The sequence below is a fragment of the Hakea prostrata genome, chromosome 3 (genome assembly GCF_041222555.1).
Source record: "Hakea prostrata isolate BN-2017 chromosome 3, UWA_Hpros_2, whole genome shotgun sequence".
In the NCBI taxonomy this organism is placed as follows: Eukaryota; Viridiplantae; Streptophyta; class Magnoliopsida; order Proteales; family Proteaceae; genus Hakea; species Hakea prostrata.
In genome coordinates, this window is record NC_142602.1 from 64,337,407 (window position 1) to 64,349,463 (window position 12,057).

The 12,057-nt window shown below is 37.8% G+C and overlaps 1 protein-coding gene across 1 annotated transcript; it reads right to left on the reverse strand.

Moving 5' to 3' along the window:
- Nucleotides 1-1,319: 1,319 nt before the first annotated feature.
- LOC149022751 (uncharacterized) lies at nt 1,320-2,301 on the reverse strand. Its single transcript, XM_089147693.1, has 2 exons — nt 2,031-2,301; nt 1,320-1,948 (listed from the first exon to the last, which is right to left on the reverse strand). Exons 1-2 carry the CDS (start codon nt 2,299-2,301, stop codon nt 1,320-1,322), a joined length of 900 nt encoding a protein of 299 aa, XP_089003819.1.
- Between the last annotated feature and the right edge of the window lie 9,756 nt (nt 2,302-12,057).

The following is a 12,057-nucleotide window of genomic DNA, read 5'->3' on the forward strand; positions in this document are numbered from 1 at the left end:
CCAACTTTCTTTGGGGACCCATCTTTGTGCGTTGTGGTGGAGCAATTGGAACATAAATAGCACAACCAAATATTCTAAGATGGGAAATATTTGGCTCCTGACCATAAGCCAATTATAATGGAGAGAATTTCTTATAATTTGTTGGCCTGATGCGTACAAGTGATGCTGCATGTAAAATAGCATATCCCCATGCCGACATAGGGAGCTTTTTCTCATAAACAATGGTCTAGCTATTAATTGGAGATGTTTAATAAATGATTCTGGTAGACCATTTTGGGTATGAACATGAGCAACAGGCTGTTCAACTGCGATTCCAATTGATATACAATAATCATTAAAAGCCTGAAATGTAAACTCACCAGCATTATCAAGACGAATTGTCTTTATTGTATAATCTGGAAATTGTACTCTTAATCGAATTATGTGAGCAAGCAATCTTGCAAATGCCAAATTGCGACTTGATAATAAGCATACATGTGACCATCTTGTAGATGCATCAAATAAAACCATATAATATCTAAATGGTCCACATGATGGTTGGATGGGTCCACGTATATCACCCTGTATACGTTCCAAAAATGCAATACAAGAAAATTTATCGAATTGAAGAATCTTTTGGTTCTTCAATGGTATGACCATGTGAATTTTCAATAATTTTTCGCATCATATTCGACCCGGGATGGCCCAACCAGTCATGCCAAATAATAAAACTATTGGAATCAAAATTCTTTTGATTCACCAAAGCATGTATTTCAACCATGCGAATATTTGTGTAGTACAAACCGAAAGAAAAAGCAGGTAAGTTTTCCAAAATATATTTTCTACCTGTCACTTTTGTAGTAATACAAAGATATTCGGTTTTACCATCATATGTAGTCTCAATATGATAGCCATTTTGACGGATGTCTTTGAAACTTGATAAGTTTCTTTGAAATTTACTAACAAATAATGCATTATTGATTACCAACTTGGTTCCTTTAGTTAATAATAAATTAGCTCTTTCAGAGCCTTCAATTAATTTTGTACTACCACATATTGTATGAACTTTGACTTCCTCCATCTTCAAATAAGAGAAATATTTTCTATCTCTTAGTAGAGTATGCGTCGTAGCACTATCTGCGAGGCATATATCTTCTTCACAAATCTTGGATCCAATTAAAAATTGAGGGACATCCATATTCTTCATTAAAATGAAAAAGGAATACATAAAAAAATGTAGAAAATCATGAAGAAATGAATAAAATAAAATGATTGAAAACATAACATAAATTTTATTCGAACTCAAAAAAAAAAAAAAAAAAAAAAAAAAAAAAACCAAATCATCTAATATTGTCTTCAAAGAAGTCTGCAGCATCTAGATGTGTAATGTCTGTGAGACCACCAAAATTTGCTTCCATATCATTATTTTGGAAAGTCAAATTCGTCTCCACATTATTTTCCTTCTGTTTTATTGAAGCTTGATAAAGCTTGACAAAATATTCTGGAGTACGACAAACACGCGACCAATGGCCTTTCATTCTACATCGGTGACAAACATTATCTTTACTCTTTGAAGAGTTACTTTGAGAATCATTGCATTTCTCTTGCTTATTTCCATCATAAGGACGATAATTATTCTGTCTTTTTCCTCGTCCATGTCCACGTTCACGGCCACGGCCACGATTATAATTTTGTCTTCTTTCATGCTTATCATGAATTGCTGCATTCACTTTAGGGAATGGAGCAGAACCAGTAGGACGAGCTTCATGATTTTTCATTAATAATTCATCATTCTGCTCAGCCACAAGGAGGCATGAGATCAATTCAGAATACTTCTTAAAACCCTTTTCACGATATTGCTGTTGTAACAACACATTTGAAGCATGAAAAGTTGAAAAGGTATTTTCTAATAAGTCTTCATCAGTAATAATTTCTCCACATAATTTCAACTGAGAACTAATTTTAAAAACTGTACAATTGTACTCGCTTACAGTTTTAAAATCTTGCAACCTCAAGTGCATCCATTCATAGCAAGCTTAAGGTAGGATTACCGTCTTTTGGATTGTACATTTCTTTTAAATTGATCCACAATTCTAGTGGATCTTTCACAGTCAGATATTTTGCTTTCAATCCTTCATGGAGATGATGGCGAAGAAAAATCATGGCCTTCGCCTTATCTTGATTGGATGCATCATTTTCTTTCATAATTGCATTTCCAAGACCTTTGGTGTCAAGGTGGATCTTAGCATCAAGGACCCATGACAAGTAATTCTTGTCCGTTATATCGAGGACCGCAAACTCCAATTTCGTAAGATTTGACATGATGTAAGCTAATATAAATAAAAGATCAAATTAAATTTTATGTAAACATTAAATAATAAGTGCATCTTCTAATATTTGAAGTAATGAAGATTAAATAGAATATTCGAACATAAAAACTAATATGAAAATTTACACCTTGAAGTTAGGACACCCTATCTGTTTTGCGTAAAGAAAGGTTAGTTAAATGTTACACCTTGAAGTTGGACCTTGATTTCAGTGTTCTATCTCTTTCTTCTCTCTTTTCTTCTTCTTACTATTCTATCTTGATGTTTTGATTGTGGAGAAGGTGTTACACTATTGTAACTACCTATTCTCTAATCTCCTTATGTCTTAGAGTGAACCCCCAATCACTCTATGCATTCCTTGAAACCACATGGTGAATCTCCTCAATTTTTCACTGATTTTGATTGAATTTTGGACAGCATGACCATTCTACTGTAGCTTCTTTTCTAATTAATGTTTTAACATGTTTGATCTTAGCCTTTACTATTGTTCTAATGTATTTCATCTATTCGAATCAATTCCCCTTTCTTTCTAGCCATTTTAGCCTTCTATGTTGACCATTGATATAAGCATTCTAGTAAGTTTCTATTTTTGATTCCTCTCATTCTAGGATTAGTATTCTTTAGATTTTCTATTTAGTTATTCTTGCCTCTGATATGTTTTTGATATTCCATTAGAGTGAAGCCTTGTTCTCTCTAATTCTTCCCTTGAATCCGTGGTGAGTTTGCTATGAGAACCATGTTGTTTCCAATTTAGAAATTCATGTTCCCAATTTATAAAGTACTGATTTTTGGACCATGGATGATGTCAAATTCATGCTAGATAATCTTAGTATGTTTGTGTGAAGTTCCCTTTTGAATTTCGAATCAATCGGACGTCAAACAAAGAAGTATGTCCAAAACAGTGCATTTCTGTACCTTGCTATCTCCATTGGTCGCTTGATTGGTCGATTGGGGCCAGTAAACCAATCAATCGACCAATGAGATCTGTTTTGCGGATTTAGGTCTTTTCTTGCTCTATTTAAGCCTAATCTTGAGTCTACTTCATATTTTCTGTTTCCTAAGCCTCTGGAACGAGTCAGAGCTCCATTCCAATCAATTTCCTTGCATCCTTGGTTGATTTCTCGCAATAACTCAAATAATCTTCTTCCTCTTGCATCAAAGGTATGTCTACACTCTCTTCTTGTTCTTCTCCATCTATGATTTTCTTTCCTTTTTAGGCTGAGACAGTAGAGAAGATGTTGCATTCTTTGTTGCAAGCATCCCTCTACTCGTCTCTCATGATTTCCTAAGGATTAATGGCTAATGCAATGATCTTAATCATGATCATTGCAGGCTTTTGAAGGAATCATGATCTAAATCATGATCTTGTCTTTCGTTCATCTTTTGATTCAAATTTTGATCTTCTTAGATCTATTTTATTGATCATATTAGTAGTCAATCGCTGTGTTTTCTTTACAAGAGTTGTAACCTATCAATCTCTAGTTCTTTCTTCTTGATCATACCATGCTTTCTTCGAAAACCATGATTGATACATTTATGGTAAGTTTTGTTTCCTTATTTATGTCTTTAGATCTTTGATCAATGATAGTGTTGGGTTTGTTCCTTAGCACTAGAATACTATCATGATGATTCCTTTCTTGTTTGGTGGCGATTCGAATCACAAAATTCGGATTTCGGACCAAAAATCCCTGTTTTTGTTTGTCACTGACCCTGTTGGTCGACTGGGTCAGTAGACCAATCAATCGACCAATGAGGACAGCAACCTCATATTTGGTCTGTTTTGGATGATTTGATCTCTTACCTTCTAGGTTTCTTTCCTAATATGATATATATACTTGTTTAGGACCTTCTTGCCAAGTTTGGGAAGATTCTCCTTGATCCTTGGAGATTCTCTTCAAGTTATATAAGGTAAGGATGGTTACTTCTATAATAGCATAGATTGTGTGATTTTAGTTTCTATATTAGAATCTTTCGGATTTGTTACCGTAATTAGATTCTTTTATATTACTGTTGTATTTACTTCAATTATAGTAGTATTATTTACTTGCTTTCTTTAGTTTATGAATGTCTTTATTTGTCAGGTGTAAATGAGATGGATCTTATTATGATATATTTTCTATATACTGTAAATGTGTATGATATGATTGATTTGTGATTGTGATTGATTAAGTATGGTTCGGGAAGGAGAGGTGTCCTTTTGACACTTCTGTCCTTCGACATCGGAGGGAATAGTATGGGATGTTCTCCGAAGATGCCCATTGGCACCTTCCTGAATTGTTGGTTGTCATACTTAGGATTGTCTAGCAATTTGGCTAGGAATACCCCGTTATATCAAACCCGATTTGGAAGGGTATTGAGATTGAACGACCCGTGGCAGCAATGTGGATTCATGGTCACTCAAGACCGGTAACCAACCCGTGAGAGGACGTGAATCACATTGTGGGGGCCATTTATTGGTAGGGTTGCATATGGATAGACTTGGGCTCACGGGCACTCAAGACCGGTAACCAACCCATGAGAGGACGTGAGAGCTTCCTGTTTACCATATATGGATGACCTATAGGGTTGGTGAGTCCGTAGTTAGGGACTATGAGGACTCTAGTGTGAAGGATACCGGAAAGAATCGCCAGGGGCGAGGAATGGACGTATCTGGAACTGAGTTGATATTAATAAGTAGAAGACTTGCATTTGGCTAGGCTTAACCCTGACATGCGCCAATACTTATACCAAATGGTGATGTGAGAGGGCGGTGACTTAAACCCCAGCCAAGGTTGTCCGGAAAGTGTTCCTACCCACTACCAAACGGCGTTGTGTGATGAGACCTACCTAAAGAAGCATGGTGCTATGACTTAAAGCATGTCTGCCAATAGCGACCAACATACCTAGAGTTAGATTCATACATTCATTGTTTGTCTCATACCATATTGCATTCATGTTTTGCTTTGAAATCTTATTATTTATGTTAATATGGATTTAACTGCCTTACTGGGTTTCTTTCGAAACTCACTCCTTTTGTACCATATATGTTGTTAGACTTCTCTGCAGGTTTGGAATACGATGACGGTCCATATAAGGAAGCGCAAGGTGAAGAAGATGAAGACTGAAGAAGAAGAAGAGCCGACTGACGATGTGGATTAGATTTCTCTTGTTTTTTCTAGACTTATCTTTTACTTACTTGTATTAGCTTAGAGCTTTACTTAGATTTTGATCTACCTTCTGCCTATGTTGTGGAGTATATTTCCGCTATACTCTACAGTTGTCTTTGTTTGGTATCTTTTTATTTTGCACTCTGATATTCTTAGTGATTCTTCTGAGATCCTTTCTTGAATTTTATTATTAACTTATAATACAATGATTTGTTTTTGCTTTTGATTATGTTATTGTGCTAAATGGATATGATCGTTCCTAAACTTGATTCTTTGGGTTGTGGATCACTCCCCTGGGTAACCCAGATAGGGTATAGGCTGGGTGTATTTGGGCGGGATGTGACATCTTCAATTGGAAGTATTGTCTATTTGGGGGTAATGGATATCCACAATCAATATTATTTATAACACTTATTATCTTTTTTAGAATCCATGGAACTTGTTCCTGGATTATGGCAACAAGCTTATTATAACTTTTCTTGGGAACTATAACTTGAATATATGGCGGAAGAGGTAACTTACGTATAGGGGTGAGCCCTGTCCCAAGGGAGTTTGAATCCATGGTCTTTTACTTATGATGTGCTCATAAGAATTTTTCCTAATTAAATGCATCCCCTTATGTGCATACCCTTACACTTTGCTTACGGTCATCTATAACTTTAGAGATAAGGGTATAGTCGAACTCTACGAAGAAAACGGAAGGCCTCAAATCCCTCATTAGGAATTATTGCTACCCACTGCTACTGTTTATGCTGAAGTTTTCCCACTAGTTTTTAAACAAAAACTTAAAACGGTTATGAGAATTCTGATATCTTGGGGTCAATCACTATAGGTCCTAAATTGTGTGTTGATGAATCCAAGAAGGCCTTGGCATGATGATTGAAGATTTTAACGAGTAAAGCTCAATTGATGATTTATACTCTATAATCACAAAGAAAGTGTTGTCAATGATACACCAAAATAATTGGTTTACAATTTATGGGATGGACTTGGCTACACTAATCAAAATTTGCCTTATGGAAGGGACAATAGACTTATTGACTTTGACTTGATAATGATTGAGAGTATAAATGGAATTCGTATGTTTGAGTCGGCTAATACTAATCTAATATAGATCGAATCAAGATCAGCTTGGTTTTGCTCCAAAGTTGAGGCTTTTGAGTCTACATTAATTTGTTATTCTAGACATTTCTTGTGCATTTTTAGAATATGATAATTGACAGTTTTGAGATCCAACTGTGATTACAAGGGTTGAGATATCAAAACCATTAAGTCTTGAAAATCCTATGTATTGCTTTCCAAGAATCACATCGAAGATATCACATATGCTACGACAAATAAAAAATTAGTGCTTTTATGTTCCATTAATCAAGATTCTAGCCCTAGTCTCCTTCGTATGGAGATCATAGATGAAACATTATTGGTCTTGACTAGTTCTAAATTAAGAAATGCCGATTGGACTCTAATTCTTGGAATCAAACTTTGGGATCCCAAGTGTTGTTACAGAATTCGGTCTCCCCTGGTTGAACGCTCAAACTTGCAAAAACGTGCTGGATCGGTTTAGTCGAGTTTTGTCTCCTACGAACAAGTTAGTTCAAACGAACAAAGGAATCAAGCTCAATCTCTCAGTGAATTCAATAACTTAAGAGTGCATACCTTATGATGATAACAATACCTTTTTATATAGTTCCCTTTAATCGATTACTAAGAGGAGTTCTTGTTGTAGAGTTATATCAAGAACCAACCTTCGTTTTGTTAGTTGAATTCCACTTGGAGAGTAATAATAGAATCTGATACAGACTCAAGGTGTTACTATGATCGTGTGACCGGATCACACATTAGGTCAAATACCAATCTAATTCCGGCTTAACTGGTTCGACCATGATATCCAAGTTTGACCATATCATTTGGGTTCGACCATAACATAAGCCCCCCAGTGTCGTCTACTCGAATATTTGAATGTTTGGCGTATGAGACTTGGTCCGTATTCCTAGGTCGAGCCCAGGTCCTTAATGTTCGGGAGTCCAGATCAGCGACTGGTACGGGGAGCACAAAGTGCTCCCCCACGCTTCTTGACCACAAACATCAGTGGGGCCCACGATGAAAAATACTTTTTGGAAAAAATAAAAAAAAGTTTTTTTTTCACCAGTGAGACCCACTGATGTTTGTGGTCAGAAAGCCATGGGGGAGCACTCTGTGCTCTTCCGACGGGGAGAAGATCCGGATTCAATGTTCGGTATGTGAGACTTTTAATCTTCTGTCATTCTGTCAACAAAAGAAAATCTTGTATTTATCATCAAAAATTTTTCTCGGGAAAGACAAATTGAGGGCGTGAATATGATAGTTAAGTTCACATAATGGGGCAGCGCGTTTCCCCAAAATCTTTTGTCATGGTGCCACGTGTTAATGAAATCACGTCACCCTTTTTTGAATTGATGATGGCTCTTCCACGTGGCCTTATATATAGGCGTTAATCTCATTTGTCTTCAGAACCGTTGATGAAAATTTAGTATGATTCATTTGATCAGAATCTTTTAAGATCCTAAAGGTCTCGTTTTGTGAACCATTTGATTTGTCTTCCTTTTGGCCCTTCAAATTAGAATCTAAAAGGGATATATAAGAATCTTCTTCTTGTCTTCATCTTCTTCACTTTTGATTCTACTGAACTTTCGAATCGTCTTTTGCTTCCTGCTTCAACCCTTGTACTGTGTTGAGAGTTGCACCTTTTTGCCTTCCATTCCTTCCCTCAACCTTGTCTTAAGTTCCTTCGTGGTTGAAGTTTGGGATTTACGGAAGTTTTAGAAGGGTTTTATTGTCTATTCGTGACCTTCTTCACTTGATCAGTAAGTTTATATAACTTTGCCCTCCATTTCCATAGTTATTCTTTCTCTTTGGCTTTATTCTGTCCTTTGTGTTATATTCTATCCTTTATTTTCTTTGGTATTCTTCCTATTCTATGGTTGGGAGGAAAACAGTATCTAGGAGACCCCGTGCTCATCCTGCTTTCACGGGTACTTCTGACTCTTCTTGATATGAAGAAAATTACACTGAATCCATCGAACCGGGTTCACATTCTTTGTCTCGGTTAGACCACAATCATGACCCACTTTAACCTAATCCACAATCGTATGAAGGTGCTGCATTATGGTTACAAGCCATGAACGACCTCCTGAATCCTTAGGGAAGCGGAACTGACTTATAGGAAGTAAATACTGTTAAGGCGGAGGGGGAATCGTGCCAGGATGGGAAACCAACCACACCCCCGAACATCTAGGGAAAAACCCTACAATCGGACGGTCATCCGCAAAGATCATGAACTATTGGAGGTAAAGTCTATATAAACAAGTGACTTACTCACTCCAGAGGTATCTGAATCGTTTCCCTAATACTCGTATTCATATTTATGCTCTGCATCTAGCCAAACGCGGATTCGGTTTTCTACTAGCACACTGGCAGAGATATTCTGGGTGCCCGCTGCTACTACCCTCATGAGTGCGTATGAATACCTGCAGGAGCAGAGATAGATTCCTTCCTTCTACCTCACGAGCTGCACGAGATTTGCATCAGTCTTTGGAGAGATGAGCGCGCTACGCTCCACGGACTAGTGCATAGATGACTGATTTAGATAGGGTCATCGGTCGCATTGTGGGCCGTACATCATTCCGAAGGTTGGGCATCACGAGAGAGTATCAGTGATGGAGGCTCTAGTTATCTACCGCATCTACTTGGGATTTGAGGTTGATCTATCCTTCATCATCCAGAATGTCATGCTAGAGGTTGTGGAGCATTTGGGCGTACGGAACCTTTGCTTCGGACGTCTACTTACACTCATCTTCGGGCATTTCGGGGTGAGACTGGAGTATACCGAGCTACAAACACGAGATCTAGGGTATGACATTGAGACGAAGACTATCCCTCAGATGCAACTTAGCTAGGCCGAGAGGTCAGAGGGTGAGGATGATGATGACTCAGATGAGGAGGATGACGAGTCCGATGGTGGTGACCAGGGTGCTGGTCCGGATACAGATGACCAAGCAGGAGATGACACCAAGATGTATGAGGCATATCCAAGCCATCATGAGATCCCCACATCATCACATTTTGAGATCGGAGGTCCATCACTCACAGTTCTAGAGTCTTCGGAGCTATGTGCACAGATGCGCTCTATGGCTTCCATCATAGAGAGGATAGAGTCAAGGTAGGAGAGGATGGAGTCACAGTTGACTCAGGTTGTAGAGGATGTTAGAGCATTGAGAGAGCAGAGACAGTAGTCTAGATAGATTGTACTACGATTTCCTTTTATGTTTTTATCAGATGTACTCATTGTAGAACTTTCCTAGAATTAATGAAGTTCACTTTTGTTTCATTGTCTTATTGTGTATTATGCATTTTCTTTTGTTGCATTATATGATGTTTGTTAGATCTAATTATTGTGTATTATTTGAAGATACATTATGCTTCACTTATTAGATTTCTAATTCAAATGATTTGTTATTCACTTCTAAGAATACTTGAGTCACTTCTGGATTTATGACTCAAGAATGTTCTATCATTGTTTCTGTGGTTAGGATTTTCCTTGAACTGTGGGCTCTAATACCACTCTGTCACATCCACCCAGCCGGTACCCTAACTGGCATACCCGAGTGTGTGATCTACAGCCCCAAAGATCAGTATCGAGGAAATCAACCTCCCATATTCACAATAATATAATAAAAAATAATATTAAATCAAGATTATCAATATTATTTAGAAGTTCAATCAATGTAACGAAAAAACATCAGAGTGTGGAAATGATACCAATATATATAATCAAAAGGGTAGAGTGAGGCAGAATCTCACTCCATAGTTACAGTGGAAATCCAGCTCAAAAGTCAAGAAGAAGATTACAACCGATTCCAAAAGAAAGGAAAGAAAGAAGTAATCAAACTAAGCTAGAGTCTATTCCACTTTATAAAGAACATCTTCATAAACATAAACTTCAGAAATTAAGCATGGCCGCTTCCACTCCACAGTAGGGCTAATCATGGTACGTAGCATGATCACACGAGGGATCATCACCCAGATCTTCGTAACTGCCAACACCTTGTGTGAACTATGCTTCTTTAGCTTGCGCTTCCTCGTACTGGCCGTCATAGTCATCAACACCTATAAAATAATATAACAAAAGATATTTGCACGAAAGGAGTGAGTTCAAGAGAACTTAGCAAGACAAGTTATTCCATAACAACATAAATAACATGATAGCAGAAACATAGCATGATGCCAAATGATATGAGACAGATAATGCATGTATGAGTCTAACTCTATGTATGCTGGTCTATATAGGTGGACATGCTTTAAGTCATAGCACCATACTTCTTTGGGTAGGTATCAAATCACTCTCCCTCAACCATTTCGGTATCTTGGGTTCTCCGGTGGTAATTGGGTCTTGCATTCCTCTCGGTCATTCCTTGGCTGGGGTTTAGGTCACCGCTCTCTTACATCTCCATTGGTCTAAGTATTGGCGCATCTCAAGGTAAAGCCTAGCCAAATGCAAGTCATCTACTTGGTTATATCAACTCAGATCCAGATACGTCCATTCCTTGCCCTGGGCGATCCTTCCTTCACACTAGAGTCGGCGTATCCTATGACTACAACCAACTTGAACTAAGGACTCATTAACCCTATTGGTCATCCTCAAATAATAGACGAGAAGCTCTAATGTCCTCTCACGGGTTGGCTACCAGTCTTGAACACCCATGATCCCAAGTCTATTAAATGCAACCCTACCAATGAATGATCTCTCACAAGTATCCACAATGTGATTTATGTCCTCTCACGGATATGACTCACTGGTCTTTAACGCTCATAAATCCCCATTGCTACCACAGGTTACTCAGTCTCAATACCCTTCTGAATCGGGTTTGATATAACAGGGAATCCTAGCCAAACACTGCTAGACAAGTCCTAGGTATGACAACCAATAATTCGAGAAAGCGTCAAAGGGCACCATCGAAAATATCCCATACTATTCCCACTGATGTCCAAGGATAGAAATGTCAAAAGGACATTCTCCAATCCCAAATCATACCTAATTAATCACATTCCCAATTCAATCACAACGTACATTACTGATATCTCATCATATGAAAGAGTACATAAAGACAAGATCAATTGAATATGCAACATATATGAGTAAGAGTCCATACATGATCAAGTACATAAGGCTATGTTTGTTTGCTGGAATAAAGGTGGGGTGGGAAAATTTTTGAAAAGAGTGTAGATTTCTTACTTTTCCCTTAAATCCCAAGATGGTAGATTGTTTGGTTGCTTGAGGTGGGAAAGTGAGAGACAAGTTTCCTTGAATCAAGGAAACTTGTCTGCTGATGTGGCAGCCCAACTTTCCCACCCCAAGCCATTTTAAAATCCCACATATTTGGTGGGACTTTGTGGGAAAGTTGAGAAAAGTAAAAAGTGGGACCCACCACTATCATTTTTCCACAAAACCCTTTCCTTTCCTTCTCTTCTCCCTCACCCCACTACACATGGGACCCACATGTTTTTTTTCCCACCCCACATTTGCAAACAAACACAGCCTAAAGGAAATGTAAAAGTAAGATCCTACT